At 39.5% G+C, this 15426-nt stretch overlaps 1 protein-coding gene across 1 annotated transcript in view; it reads left to right on the plus strand.

The window, feature by feature from the left end:
- The first annotated feature begins 773 nt into the window (after positions 1–773).
- The window catches only part of BRDT (bromodomain testis associated), a 45536-nt gene continuing 30883 nt past the window's right edge, over positions 774–15426 (plus strand). Inside the window, exons 1-12 of the mRNA XM_074369942.1 lie at positions 774–910; positions 1112–1333; positions 2188–2325; positions 3767–3881; positions 9046–9215; positions 9728–10081; positions 12249–12377; positions 13066–13251; positions 13872–14041; positions 14114–14403; positions 14495–14605; positions 14679–14825. Coding sequence (XP_074226043.1) covers positions 1148–1333; positions 2188–2325; positions 3767–3881; positions 9046–9215; positions 9728–10081; positions 12249–12377; positions 13066–13251; positions 13872–14041; positions 14114–14403; positions 14495–14605; positions 14679–14825 — 1996 coding nt within the window. The 5' untranslated portion in view covers positions 774–910; positions 1112–1147. The remainder of the gene's footprint in view (positions 911–1111; positions 1334–2187; positions 2326–3766; positions 3882–9045; positions 9216–9727; positions 10082–12248; positions 12378–13065; positions 13252–13871; positions 14042–14113; positions 14404–14494; positions 14606–14678; positions 14826–15426) is intronic.

The raw sequence follows: 15426 nt of genomic DNA on the forward strand, positions 1-15426 counted from the left end.
GATAAGCCAGTCACAAACAGACAAACCCTGTAATGACTCGACTTATATGAGATTCCTGGAGTAGTCAAATTCATAGAAACAGAAAATGGGGTGGTGGTTGCCGGGGGCTGGGAGGAGAGAGAATGAAAAGTTGTTTAAAAGGTTTAGCGTTTCAGTTTTGTGAGATGAAAAAGTTCTAGAGATTTAATTGCTCAAAAATATGAATACACTTAACATTACTGAACTGTACACTTAAAAATGGTAAAGACGATAAATTGTATGCTGTATGTATTTTCCCACAATTTTTTAAAAAGGATCCATAAGTGGTTAATATGCAGCGAGACTTGAGAACTAACACGCTTTAATGCAAAAAAAAAAAAAAAAAAAAAGAGAGAGAAAAGACATACCGGGTAAATATTAACACTGGTCTGTAAAAATGGACAATTTATTTAATAACCATACTTTTCATTTTGCTGATACACTTGGTAGTACCTTTGCTCTTTTATCCTTGAAGTGATAATGCTGTCCAGGGGTGTTAGAAACCAACTTTCTGAAATACTCATGAACCTTTAAACTATTTTATTTTAGGTGTAATAATATTCACTAAAGAGTAACATTTTTTAACACTTGTCATTTTTCTTCCTAATAATTAGCTTTTAAAATAAATCATTTTATTTAAAGTAGCCAGAAAAATCCTTTTGCCTTTCTCCCTTCATTGATCAATGATTGTAGAATAACTGTATACTCATATTATCTTTAACATTCCCTGTTACTTCTTTTTTACCAGGAATTTACAGACTTTTCCTGCTAAGACCTCAATTTGTTTTTAAGAAAGGCAGAAAGAAATTACTGGAAAAGACTGGAATAACTTAAATCATCCAAAACTAAGGCATATATAATGAAACAACCTTTAGTACTTACATAGGAAAAGGTTTGTATTTGTTTACAAATGGATTCAGTTATCATTTGGCGCTTTTTTTTTTTTTTGCTGCCTAAATTGTGATCTGCTTTAAAATATGAAGTCTACCACTCTTGAAGAAAACTTTTCACTTCCTACAAAAACCATTTTAAAGGTACTTTAAAAGTAACTCAGTTTTTATGTCTTTTGTTTTCTTTTGTTTGTTTTTTATAGATAACATTAGCATACAAGGATTTGAAGCAATTGAGAATGTCTCTGCCAAGTCGACAAGCTTTTGTTAACCCTCCCCCACCAGAGTATATAAACACGAGGAAGAGTGGGCGATCTACAAATCAGCTGCAGTATCTGCAGAAAGTCCTGCTGAAGGCTTTGTGGAGGCACGGTTTCTCCTGGCCTTTTCAGCAGCCTGTAGATGCCGTCAAACTAAAGTTGCCTGTAAGTGTGTCTTATAATTGTGTTAGTTTAAAAAAAGTAAAACCCTATAAATTTCCTCTGAAAGAGATAGTCTTTAATATTATGAAATATATTTAATTTAATAAATAGCTAATTTATTCAGCACCACTAAAGAATATCCCAATGAGTATTTTTTTCCTAAACAAAAAATCCCTCGTTTTTCTGAGCATTGAAATTGAACGCAAAATCTGGTGTATACATAGTTTGGAATATTACTAAACCTTAAAATGAAGGAAATTCTGATACTGAAAATTCAGAAATGTTGAATTGAAATTCTTATTTTAGCAGTTTGTGATAAATTATAGTCTTAGACTTTCTTGTTTATAGCATATGTCCCTTGACATTTTGATGCAAGGCTGTCATGAGTGTCTTCTTTTTGAAAAAGTCACTCGACACTTCCCAGCGGACTTAAGTGCTTCACACACAGAATTCAACTTTAGGTCTTACCTTAGGAATTTTTACCCATCTGATAAGTAGTTTGTAGTATAACTAGTAAACTTGGAGCTAGGTTTGTACCCTGGATCTGACTCCATAAATTCTAGTTCCTTTTTCTTCATGCCCTTCACTTGTTACTTTCCAGAATGCTTCTACTCTTACATCTGTGTTATTCTTTATTTATTGGCTTTTCTTTCCCCTTCTCTGAAAAAAAAAAACAATACCATGGCAGTCAGCTTTGTCTTTCGTTGCTAAAAGGTTTTGGGTTCTACATTACGGCTTTTTAAAGGTAATCTATTGCTCTTTCTAGTTACAGGTGTATAGCTTCTTAAAATTCTTTGTTTACCAGTTGTTGTAGTGAATTCATTCTCACTACTAACATTTAGAATTTCTTCTTATAGGATTATTATACCATTGTAAAAAACCCAATGGATTTAAATACAATTAAGAAGCGCTTGGAACATAAATATTACATGAAAGCTTCAGAATGTATAGAAGACTTCAATACAATGTTCTCAAATTGTTACCTATACAACAAGGTCTGTGAGCCTTATGCTATACTTACTTGCTAATTCTTTGCTCTTACATATAGAATGTGTATAAGCAAGTGTGCTGATTACAAATTTCAAGTCTTGATTTTGGGTGCATTACAAATTTTAAGGATAATTTTTTTTACTCGATTTCATAATTTTAACATATCAATATTGGTTCATTTTGCTATATTTTTTGCTTTTTTTGCTATATTTTTGTCTGAATAGCTATAATGGCTTATTATGTTTTAAAAAATAAAATACCAATGATAACTGGTTTCTGAGAGTAAAGTGTTATTTCAGAACATTCTTTAGTACACCTCTGCCATTTTAGTTATAAGATGAATGATAAATCTTATTCTACATTAATCTTGGTTAAATTTTTATGGTATCGATCCTTGGCTGTATCTTAAGAGGCCAAATTACATACATCTAAACTTCATACAAGTTAACGTAAAGTTTATCAGACACATTCTGTTACATCCTAGTAGTAATATTCACATTTGTGTTAATGTGGCAGCCTATATAATCATGTATGTGGGCCTTCTGAGTTTAGCCTGCACTTTGTTTTAATCTGTAACACTGGGTTTGGGTATTCAACGTTTCCTCCACACAGGATTCTCTAAGTACTGTTTCCCTAAGTACTGCATCCTTTTCGGGCTGTTCTGTGAGATCTAAAAATTTTTAAACTTAAATCTCATTTATGCAGAATGACTGGTGACACTGAAGTGTAGTAGAAATGTTGTTTTGGTTCATCAGGGCCACCTTATGTATAATAGATTTAAGACCATTAGCCAGTATGAATCTTTTAAGAATCAGAATCAGTGGTATTCTGAAAGTACCATTGGCAAATTCATTTTAATTTAACAATTCCAAAGGGTCCTCTTACATTTAACTTTTTAAAACAAAAGTTCAGTAATTTTCCTGAACTGCGTAACTTAGAAGTGTGTCTCTGCTTTGGGCTTTTGCTTTGTAATTAGTTTTTTTCTCAGCAGTGAAGTAAAGCAAGATAAAGACTTCTAAGCAGATAGTTAAGATTTTAAAACTTAGCTTTGCAGTGTCACTTTATTGCTTAGTTAATTGAAAATTGAATCACATCAAGTGAAATCATAAGCTATTTTGCACAGCCATTAACAAGTGTTGCTTCAACCTACTTATAAGGTAGAAATTCTGATTTCTAGCCTTTTTGTATTAGTGGGATTGGTTGGGTTGTAGCCCTCTAGTGCTCAGAAAGGCATCCTAAGAGCTTTTTAGAAGTTAAAGGGGTAGAATGTTTGAATTTTAAATACGAGTTGCTGCACTGTTTTCTAGGTTTTCTTTAGAAGCAGTAAGTGCTGTTTGGGAAATGCTGCCTAAGGTGCCGTAGCGCGGCCTCCTCCGCAGCGGCCGGGATTGCAGCAACTTGAGAGTGGCCTTGCTGTGTAAACTTACGTTACATTTCATTTTCTAGCCTGGAGATGACATTGTTCTTATGGCACAAACTCTTGAAAAGTTGTTCAGGCAGAAATTATCTCAGATGCCACAAGAAGAGCAAGTTGTGAGTGGTAAGGAAAGAGTGAAGAAAGGTAAGCAAGAAAGGGTTTATACCCCTTTCTTTTTCTTTCCTGTGTATTTGAATGTGTGTGTATATAAATATAATGACTAGAACCAAATAATAAATCCCGCAGAGAGGCAGACACCTGGACGTCCTTCTGCATCCTATTCTATTGGTATAAAATGTCCATTTTAACAGTCTGCTACACCTTGAGCACAAGCATGGCTATCATGCAAGATTAGGGAGGACTGCGTGGATTCTGGGCTTGGAGCCAGGTTTCCTATAGAACAGTGCCATTCACATAGTAGGCACCCAGCAAATCATAGCTGCTGTTACTGGTTTAGGGGATCACGTCTCTGTGCTCTACTAATAAGAGCCAAAATTGCCAGCATTCTCCATACCCAAAGATCCCATAGCTCAGAATGAAACGTTATCGTTGGGTCTGAAGATTCTCTTTTTCTAGCTCTTTCTTAGCTCAGAACTTTAGGGGGAAACATTTTACAGCTAATAATCATAATAATTAAATATGGAGTTACAAAGTTCATCTTAAGTGTTCAGATGGGTTTATCATAGAGGTTAACCAAGATTGTCATAGGTCAAATGTTGGTTTATCTTTGGGTCATTGAAGCTGTAAACCTTGGTTAAGTTCCTTCACCATTCCATGTTAGTTTCCTCATGTGTAATATCAGGAAAAGTTTTGGCTTTTGTGGTTGTTAGTGTTTGTGACACACGTGTTAAGCGGGTGGGATGCAGGAGACCTGTGCCACTTCAAGTGATGACTGAAGTTGTTTTTATTGATAGATGTGATTTTTTTCCTGATCTTTAAGATGGATCATGATTTATAGATTGCTTTAACCAATCCTGTGGGCTGTTCACTGTTTACTAAAGTTTTTACTTTATTCTTATTTTTGGAAAAGATTGATCTGAAGTCTGAAATTACAAGCCTAGGCTTCCACAAGAGTTTTAAAATAAGTCCTTGCAAGTTAGGTAGCACATAAACCAGGATGGTATTTAAACTGTGAGAGCAAGGTGGTGGTTATTGCTGACTTAAAATATTATCTCTAGCAAGGTAGGAATTATTTACCTTTAGAATGCTCTCCTTTAAAAAACAACCACCCACCCTGTCACACGGTCTTGACGGTCACGCTGTGGCCGCCTCTTCAGATGCTCAGGTCAGTGCTGAGAGTGTGTTTCCCTCAGACAAGTTCTTCAGCTTTGTTTTTCTGTCAGTTTCTGTTTGGATGTTTGTCCCCTTTAAGGCACATATTTTGGGGCTACAAAAATGTAACTACCCTAACTCTTCAGTTAACTTTACATTTTAGTTAGAAATACAACTTTTTAAAATAATAAGACTGCATTATAATAAATGCCAGGTGAAATCACATGTTGTGTCCTGTGGCTCAAGACTGAGGAATTGACTTGCGCTGGAAAAGCTGGGCAAGGCTCTGGAGCTGATGGAATCTGAGTCTGGCCTTGATGGACAGGTGGGGCTTGGCTTTGGTGTGAAGGTCCAGGTTTCCAGATAACTTACAGGAGAAGCTTTCTGCTACCCAAGTCATGTCATTTGTACGCACAGTGGGAGGGAAGCTGCCATATGACAGTAGCTAGTCTAGATAATGTAGTTACATGTTGACACTTTATGGCAAAGAAAAGAATTTTAATTAGTACATTAAATTGAATTGGTGTTGATTTATTGATTGAACACTATTTGGGCACCTCTTATGTACCAGAACGCTAGTCTTTATTCTTGAGATATATCAATGAATAAAATGAAAGCTCTTGCCCTCTTGGAATTTACATTCTGGTAGCAAGAGAGAGACAAACATGACCAGTTGAAAGTAGGCCTTGTTGAGAAGTGAAGATTTGACAAAGAACAGCATTCCAGGCGGAGGGGTCAGGCAGGGCGGAGGCCTGTGACGGGGTTCTTTCCGCTCCTGTTGCCTGGGCCATTGCCTTCATGTGTGACCTGGGTCTTGCTTCCCTCCTTGCCTTCTTAAGGACTCTCTTCCTTTGGTTTTGCGTCGTTCATCTTTCCTTCTCCGTCAGGTTAGTCCTCGCACTCTGTAAACATGCTGTGGTGTCTCATCCTTAAAATTCACCTTTTCCCTGTATCTTCAGCCACTGTCCTGTTGTTTCCTTTGCTCCTGCACACTCCTGAGCTCACTTCAGTACACGTTCCAGCCTTGCTGCATCACTGAAGTGCTCCTGGCGGTAGTCTTCATGTTGCTGGGTTTTAGTAGTAGTTTTCTATTCTCATTTCATTTGACATCTCTCAGTATTTGCTTTAGAAGGCTACTTTCTCCTTGATTCTTCGTGCACACTAGTTGTGTGGACTTACTGCCCATTCCACAGTTCTCTTGGCCTTACCATCCTCTTCTAGTCAGTCTCTAAATATTGGAGATTTTTCTGGGCTGGATATTAGATACTCTTTTCCTAAATTCCATCTGTGTGTTATTAATTCCCAAATTTATGTCTCTAATGTAGTCTTCTCTGAGCAACCAGTTCTTACCTTCAAGCCTTCAAACGGGACATCTCCACTTGGATGTCTTATATACATCTCACGCTTAACATGCTCACAGGTAATCACTGATCTTCCCAGATTATTCCTCGTAAAAGAAAACGGCACTGATGCACAGCTGTTGAAGCCAGAACACTGAAGCTTGCACCTGACTTGCTTGCTTTCTCACGCATTGTGTTCATCAGTGAGTCGTCTGGATTCAGCCTCCACGTTGTCCTTGCAGCCAGCCCAGTCTAGGTCGCCACTTTTTAACTCCAGGTGTCTGTGATTATTCTGCTTGGTCTCTTCTCTGCATGATCGCAGAAGTGATCTTTTAAAAATAAACTAGAACATATCATTCACCTGCAAAAAGCCTCTCTGACCTCCCATGGAGTAACGGAGTCTAAATTTCTACCACGGCCCTTTGTGGTCTGATCTCTGCTTAATCCTTCATTCTCATCCTGACGACTTCCTTCTCACTTGAGTAAAGTTTTCCCTGCTAATTGTCTTGGAATACATTTTTAAAAAAATGGGGGAGGAGGTAGTTAGGTTTGTTTGTTTATGTTTAACGGAGGTACTGGGAATTGAACTCGTGACCTCTACCGCTGACCTGCGCCCGCCCCGCTTGGGAATACGTTTTCACTGCTGCCCCGGCCTCTGCCTAAGGACACTTCTTATCTTTATGGTTACATCTTGCTTACTTTGTGCTTCTTCAGAGAGGCTTTCCTTGGCTGTCTTCTTGGCAGCAGGTCTCTGCCGTAATTTAGTCAGCATCCTGTTTATTTCCTTTCTGGCATCTAGCTTCACTTGTAATCACTCTGACTGCTTATTTTTTGTCCCTTACACTAGGCAGTATGCTCCACAAGGGTAGAGACTGTGTCCGTATTGTTCACTCATTTTTGTGCCCAGCCCCTGGGATGGTGGCCTGGCACGCAGTAGGCACACAGCAGATACTTACTGAGGCCTCTGTGTGCCAAGCACTTGCATTAGGCACGAGAGGTACAGAAGAGAACAAAGCCCCCTTCCCCTCACAGAGCTTTTTGTTCTCGTTGGGGAAGGAGGCAAAATTAAGTAGCTGTAGGTACTTCTCATTACACGTATCTGTTTAGCTCCTGAGTTCTAAGAGCAACAGTTGGGTTAGCAAAGGATATGAGGTTATCTGAAACTATTTGATTCCTAAGTTTTAATTAGGGAGTAGTGAGAATTTGGAGATTGAGGAATAACCAGCCCTATCTTACAATACATTCAAATCTATTTGTTTCTTGAGTTTGTTTAGCAAGAATATGGAGAGTCAGGGATATCTGTATGTTGTATGTCAAGTATGACGATGGCATGGAAAAAAACAAGAGAACTAGAGAGTGTGGAACAGAGAGGGTGGTTTTACACAGGGTGGCTTGAGAAGGTGACACTTAAGTAAAGGCCCCTGGAGTCAGCCATGAGCATTTCTCCTTCAAGGCAGAGTAGGTGGTCTGCTCACGCTTACCAGCCTGAGGACAGCAGGCCAGGAGTCTGGAGTACAAAAGTGAGGGGGAAGAGTGGGAGAAAGTGAGGTTGGAAGGAAGTGGAGGTGGGGGGAAAGAGAGGTCATGTGGGTCCTTACAAGCCATTGTGAAGACTTCGGTCTTTATTTGGGAAGAAGATTAGAAGCCTTTGGGCACTGAGTAGACGTATCATGATCTCATTTGAATTTTAAAAGATCGCTTTGATTGCTGTTTTGAGAATAGACTGTAGGATGTAAAAAGCAGAAGGAAGGCCTCTTCGGGTACTGCTGCAGAAATCCAAGGTCGTTACTGCTGGTAACAGTAGTTGGACTCTGATCAGGAGACAGAGAGGAAGAGTTTGCTGAGGGACTGGATACTGGATTTGAGAGAGGCTGGAGTCGAAGATGACTTCAAGAGTTTTGGCTCGAGAAGGTGGAAGAGTGGGCTTATCTTGATGGAAGGGTGGGCTTTTGAAGTAGTCATCCCTCAGAATTCACGAAGGACTGGTTCCAGGACCCCTCCATGGGTACCGAAACCTTCGAATGTCAGTCCTTTATATGAAATGACACAGTACAGTCATCCTCTGTAACCATGAGTTGCACCTGAGGTTGGTTGAATCCACAGATGAGACCTGTGGATACCGTGTGCTAACTGTAATAGATTTCGGGGTGATGTGATCCAGATGTCTCCAGTCCTAGCACGCTCTGGGAACATACAGGGCAAAAGAACATGTGCACATCTTTGTTTGGCAAGATCATATGAAAGACATATTGATAAGAGAATCATGTTCACTTTTGTTGTTCTGTGTCAACCAGTAGTGGACCCTGTGAAACAGTCTTCCTGGGATGTGTTTATGTAGAGCGTTCTGAAGGCCTCATGTAGTACCACATAGCTGTTTCCAGGATGTCCGAAATTTTTGCTAATGTTGACAGCTACCTGAAGCTAAAATCACCAAACTCTGTGGTCTGAGTTTAAGCAAGGCATCTTTTTTGAATAAAATTAATAAGCCTACCTTAATAACAGGTTTTGAAGTCTCCAGTATTATATCTAAATCAGTCTACTGTTGTCAGCAAGTATGTGTGGGAGGGTCTCCAAGGGGAATGGGAGCGTACTGCGTTTCTGCCGTAAAAAGCTGAACTAAATATTAATATAGGATACTAACAGAAAAAGAGTTTTATATTTTACTCAGATACTGACTCTGGTTCATGCTTTACTAGGCACTCAACAGAATGTAGCAGTTTTTGTTAAAGAAAAGCAGTCCCCCAACGCACTGGAAAAAATATTTAAGCAGCAAGTGGTTCCCTCAGTATTTCCTGAGATTCCAGTTTCTCCTTCAAACACGGCACTAGGTGCTCCACTCAATCCTACCTCACAGACAGTGGCCCAGGTGAGTGTACTGCAGCTTTAAAATATTTCAGTGTAAGTTGGTCATGATGTCTGCATCTTTTTTTTAAGTTGATACGGAAATTGGCCTTGCAGCATATAGCAGTCAGTCTTCTGACTGTTGTCTGTGTACATTTTTTTGGTGATGTAACTTTTATTGGCTCACAACTTGGTGGGTTGATAATTTTCTTCTAAATTTGTATACCCTAGCTGATTCCATGTGTTCAGAAACTTTTTTTTTTGATGTAACTGTGTTTGTTTTTCCCCCTCATCTTTCATTGGTCTCGAAGGTTTGCACAAGACAGTTCTTTGGGCTGCGGTAAGAAAATACCTGAACTGTTTATTTCACCTGTAAAAGGAAGATTAACCTTTCCTGATATGTAATACATGAAAGCCTTGGTGCTAGTTATCACTTCCTTTTTTTTTAACTGTTAAAGTTAATGATCACAGTTTGGGAACTGTTGCTCTGAATGTCACCTTAATGATAGTTGTTTGTTGTCAAATCGTCTTGTTTAGGTTACAAAGGGTGTGAAGAGGAAAGCAGATACAACAACTCCTACGACTGCTGTAGTGAAGGCGAGTGGTGACTCTCCCCCAACGCTCGCAGGAAAGAAATCAGGAAAAATGTCACCTGTGAAAGGAAATGTGCTAGAGAGTGTTTTGCCGGATTCTCAGCAACAACACAAAGTTGTAAAGAATGTGAAAGTAACCGAACAATTAAGGCACTGTAATGAGATTCTAAACGAAATGCTTGCCAAGAAGCACGTGTCGTATGCCTGGCCCTTTTACACGCCTGTCGACATCGATGTTCTGGGGCTCCGTGACTACCGTGATGTCGTCAGAAACCCGATGGACCTCGGGACTATTAAGGTAAACGTTGTCTCACTAGGAGGAACATCTTTTCTTGATTAATAATCTTGTCATCGTAAAGAATTTTAAAATTCAGAAAAAGATAAAAGAATTTAAAATAGATTACCTGCAGTAGATCATGGAAACATTTAAAAATGTATCTTTTTACTTTCTTCTATTCAAAGACATTTCATGGTTCTTTACCACAGTGTTTGAGGTATACTATGTAACGTAACTCTCTACCCTGCATTTTCACTTACTGTATTGTGGACATTTTCTTGTTATATATTCAAAAATATTTTAATTTGCATAATTATAACATGAAAAAGATTTCTTGGAAAGGCATTTATGTGGTTTCCAATCCTCTGCATTTTTCGGTCTTCTGCTGGACTGGTAAGTTTTCTTTATTGCCGATTTGGAAGCTTTATATTATTGGAAAATTTTAATTATGTGTATTAAATTTAAGGGAAGCAACTAAAAGAATGGAACTGTGTCATTTACAAAATGGTCCATCATCTCAGCCCTTCCCTGGGATGACTGCTCGGTGTACTTTGCGTTCTTCACTGTTGTCTAGAAGTCTGATTCTTCTTTTAAACACCATTTTGTTTCATTACTGCATCATCAAGTTTATTAACATGTTACTGATTTTTGTGCTCACTCATTTCTTGCTTCCTACTCTTCGCCTCTTGGTTTGTTTTTCATTTTGCTGAAGTGCAAACTTTAGCGGTTCTCCCATGAGTGTTTATAGCTAGTAAACTCTCAATAGTTGAATCTCTGGAAGTGTATTTTGTTTTTATTGTTGAGTGGCTCTTTGACTGTGGAATTCTAGAATGGCAGTTACTTTTCTCAGCTCTAGGATAGCTTTTGGCGTCTGCTGTGGCTGCTAGGAAGCCTGCTGTCAGTCTGCTTGTCGTCTCTTTGTAGTCATCTGTCTTTCCTCTCTCTACTTGTGCATTTAATTTTATTCATCTTGATTAGAAATCAGCGCTTTCGATCTGTTTTAAGTTCTGAAAAAATGTTTAACCATTATCTCTTCAAAATAACGCTTTTTTACTTCCCCCTGTATACTGATTCGCACTGGGAGGTCATGAAAAGTTGCCTGGAATAGGTAACCCTGAGCTGAGTCTTAAAGGACTTAGTAGCTTATGGGACATTTCAGGCAGAGGGAGCAGCTTGGAAGACCTTGGGGTAAGAAGAACGTATCCAGAAGACAACATTTAGGCCAGTGTGGAACACATGGAGGATAGGAAGCAGTGACTAGGGGAAGCTGAGACTGGCAGGAAACTGGGGCTTGAACATGAAAGACTCTCACAGTGGAGGCCGCGAGCTGGCATGTTAAACGTGAGAATTATGTTCTCATGTTTGGGTCTCGTAACGATTTCTCTAGCAGCAGCCTGGAGACTGGGTTAGGAGGCTGTCGTAGGATTCCAAGGGTAAGAAGATAGTGACTGTATTTAATTTAGTCCTCTGCAGTCATTCTCAGTTGCCAGTGATCCAAGTGGTAGCAAATTATTTCTTGTGTTAGTTTTGTATGTCTTTGATTACAGATGAGGCCTGGCCTGTTGTGTTTGTGTTTGCTCGTGGACTGTCCATCGGTACGGCGCACTGGGTTTGCACCAGCCTCGGATTTGCTTGTCTGCTGGTCCTTCCTCTCACAGTGGCTGCCTGACTGGCTGCTCCGCAGCCTCGCTCTGCCAGCCACTTGATAAGCAGCTTCCCAGAAATGCGACCCGTGCTGATGTTTCTCATCTGTTCAGTTTTTAATGTCTTTTCATTTCCAGGATAAATTTAATGTAAACCTTTTGTTTTGATGTTCAAGGTTGATCTAAGGAGGTATTTATTTTTACTGCTTTCCTATAATGAAACGGGTCTATCGAAGGTTACCTGGAAACATTCTGTTTTCCTGCTTTTGTGATTTCGTTTCTGTTCTTTTCTTTACTTGGAATGCCCTCCTTCTTCTTGTCTACTTGTCAGAATTCATTGGATTTTTTCAAAGTCTAAAAATTTAAAACAAATGTAGCAGAATTTATCATTTGTCAATTCTGGATGGTGGGTCTCTGTTTTTGGTATTATCTGTATTCTTCTGTATGTTTGAATTATTTCATAATATAAAAAACACTTAACATACATGCTTAAATAAGTACTGAACTGTATTGTTTATGAATCCTGTAATTTTTCCTTAATTTAGGGGAAAATGGACAACCAAGAATATAAAGATGCATATGAGTTTGCTGCAGATGTTAGATTAATGTTCATGAATTGCTACAAATACAATCCTCCAGATCATGAGGTAGTGACAATGGCTAGAATGCTTCAGGTGAGTTGTTACTCGTGCTCGGGAAGTGAGTTTCCTCTGAACATAGTTTACAAATTTTAGAACTGTAACTCAAGAGATAAAGAATAACGCCCTCCCCCTGCAAGTAGTAAAGCATAATTTATATTCTTAAAATTGTGGGGCTTTTTGTTTTGTGAGGTATAACATCCTTTAGTAGCAAATATTTTAATGAAGCAACCCCATGTATAGAAGATACTGGGGAAATGCTAGTTCAGAGAGGACAGCTCCTGTCAGAGATGGTGGTGGCCGGAGTCGATGTCCCACTGCAGGGAAGGCTCGAGGACTCCTGAGGCTGAGCCTTTGGGAGGTAGTAGAAAGATGCACCGGCCACAGGGCAGGAGATCCTCAAAGGAAGCCCCCAAGCATGTAACCTGAGAGGTCTGTCTGACCTGGAAAAGGGGAGGCGTCTTCTAAGTTGCTGAAGTTGCGCGGCAGGGAAGCAGGAGTCTTATTGTGTTTCTGGTAAATCTTTTTTTCCTCCAGTTTTTCAGAGATGCGATTGACACTGTGTAAGTTCAAAGTATATAACCTTTTGATTTGTTATATGTATACATATATATTGTGAAATGACTGCCACTAGGGAAAATAACATTCTCATCCAAATATGACGCTGAAATGTACCTTTTGTTAAAAATGCACACAACCTTAACAGTCTGATTTTCTACTATAGGATGTTTTCGAAACGCATTTTGCAAAGATCCCCGATGAACCTGTTGAGAGCATGCCTGTGTGTTACGTCAGAACGGACACCACGGAAGCCCTCGGAGAGAGCAGCAGTGAGGCTTCCTCCGGAGACGACTCTTCCGGTGACTCTGAAGATGAACGCGTTCAGCGTCTTGCGAAGCTTCAGGAGCAGGTCGTTGCCTGCCTTGAGATAGGTTTTACGTTCTCCCCGTGGGCTGCTGCTGCCGTTGCAGCATGAAATCCTGTCACAGCTGTTACGTTCACAGCACTTAGCAGCTGTGATTTTATTTACCTACTGCGACATTTTTAATGTTTAATAGTCTTTTCCTTCTCAAAAATCTATACATCTTAAAGTTCTTTTATTCGTAGTCTAACCACAGCGAGGTGATTCTCACTGAAATAATTTATATGGATGCCCTGAGGTATTTTACGGATGAGATCTTTACTTAACATTTGATAACATTAGGTAACATTAACTTATCCTTTCGTGATAAAACGTTAACTTGCGTTGAGCTCCAGCCTGAAAAATCCATGATTTAGGACTTAAGACTACCTGGAAATATTAATGATTCTTGGTCTGTCTTTAGATGAATATTTAAGTTTATGGGTTGAGCCCAGGACCGGCTTTGAAATTTAATATATACCCTTCAAAATAATGAATTTGTGAAATGAAATACCAACCTGAAAGAAATGAATTTCACAAAGAAATCTCCTGACTTTTGAGTGCCTTCATTTTTTCTCTACTGTCTTTAATTGAGAGCATGAATGTTCAAAGAACTTTTCCTCCATCAGCTTAAAGCAGTTCATCAGCAGCTCCAGGTCCTGTCCCGAGTGCCTCTCCGTAAGCTGAAGAGGAAGAATGACAAGCCTAAAAGGGAAAAGAAAAGAGAAAAGATTGATAACAGAGATGAGAATCCAAGGAAAAAGTTGAAGCAAATGAAACTGAAGAAGTCCAAGTGCAAGTAAGTGTCTTTCATGCTGCCTTACTGAAATAACATCAAAATACATTTGATTAAATTTAACCTTTGCTACAGTCAGCCAAAAAAGAGGCGACAACAGGTCTTGGCTATGAAATCTGAAGATGAAGATGCCGCCAAGCCTATGAGCTACGACGAGAAAAGGCAGTTAAGTTTGGATATAAACAGACTCCCTGGAGATAAGCTGGGGCGAGTCGTTCATATAATACAGTCCCGAGAGCCTTCACTGAGAAATTCCAGCCCCGACGAGATAGAGATAGACTTTGAGACGCTGAAAGCGTCGACTCTGAGGGAGCTGGAGAAGTATGTTGCTGCGTGTCTGAGAAAAAGGCCGCTGAAAGCTCACGGTACGGAGCTCTTTGCATTAGTAGAGATCAGTCTGGTATTTGTGTTAGTTTTTGGTTATACTCACTCTTTTTTTCCTCCTAAATCACACAGGTAAGAAAATAATGAAGTCCAAAGAACTTCATTCACAGAAAAAGCAAGAGTTGGAAAAGCGGTTGCTGGATGTCAGTAGTCAGTTAAATTCTGGAAAGCATCAGACAAGACGTAGGTAGCAGCCCTTAGTGCTTCTGTGACTGCTTCGCGGCTGCCATCTTAATGTCTTTTCCCGATTTTGTAGCTGAGGAAACTCAGTCAGCCAGGGCCCTGGGAGGCGGGTCCCGGCTGAGCGACACCAGCAGCAGCGGCAGCGGCAGCGGCAGCTCGTCGGAGTCCGGGAGCAGCGGCGGGGCCTCCGCGTCCGCAGACAGCAGTGAGTCCGAACCAGGTTAGCCGTCCCCCTTAGCGTGCCTCTGTGGGAATGTTGTTTTCTTGCAATATCGAGACGTGCGGTTTGAAGAAACGCTTGTTCCTTACCCAGAACCTGTGGTTTGGATGCCACACGTATTATTTAATTGCGTGTTGATAATCTTACTATTTTCCTGAAGAGATACTGTGTAAAATGAAATTTCATATTATACGTATGTGACTTACAGGCTTGTAATGTTGGAAATAGTTTACTGATGGTGGGAGAGCCTCTCTCTCACTAGCTCTCTCTCTATATATATACAAACACACACACGCATACATACACCAGATCTTACTACCAAAAAAAATACCAAATAGTAAAATGCTGGTCTTCACTTCTTTTTATAAAACAATGAATCATTTGAGGACATCTTTCACTTTGCTCTTTGATACATCCGATCACTCGAACGTTGCAAAGCGTGCTACGTTGTGACAGTATGCTCTGAATTGAATAATCGTTTTGAATTAAGAAACCAGTTATCCCAGAAACAGTGTAAAGCAGATTTTTTCACTTCTGTTTTCTTCACTGTAGAAAATTATCTTCCAGTTAAAGAAACATGTACTTTGAATTCAGATTCTCA

Source organism: Camelus bactrianus, chromosome 9 (genome assembly GCF_048773025.1).
Source record: "Camelus bactrianus isolate YW-2024 breed Bactrian camel chromosome 9, ASM4877302v1, whole genome shotgun sequence".
Taxonomy (NCBI): domain Eukaryota; kingdom Metazoa; phylum Chordata; class Mammalia; order Artiodactyla; family Camelidae; genus Camelus; species Camelus bactrianus.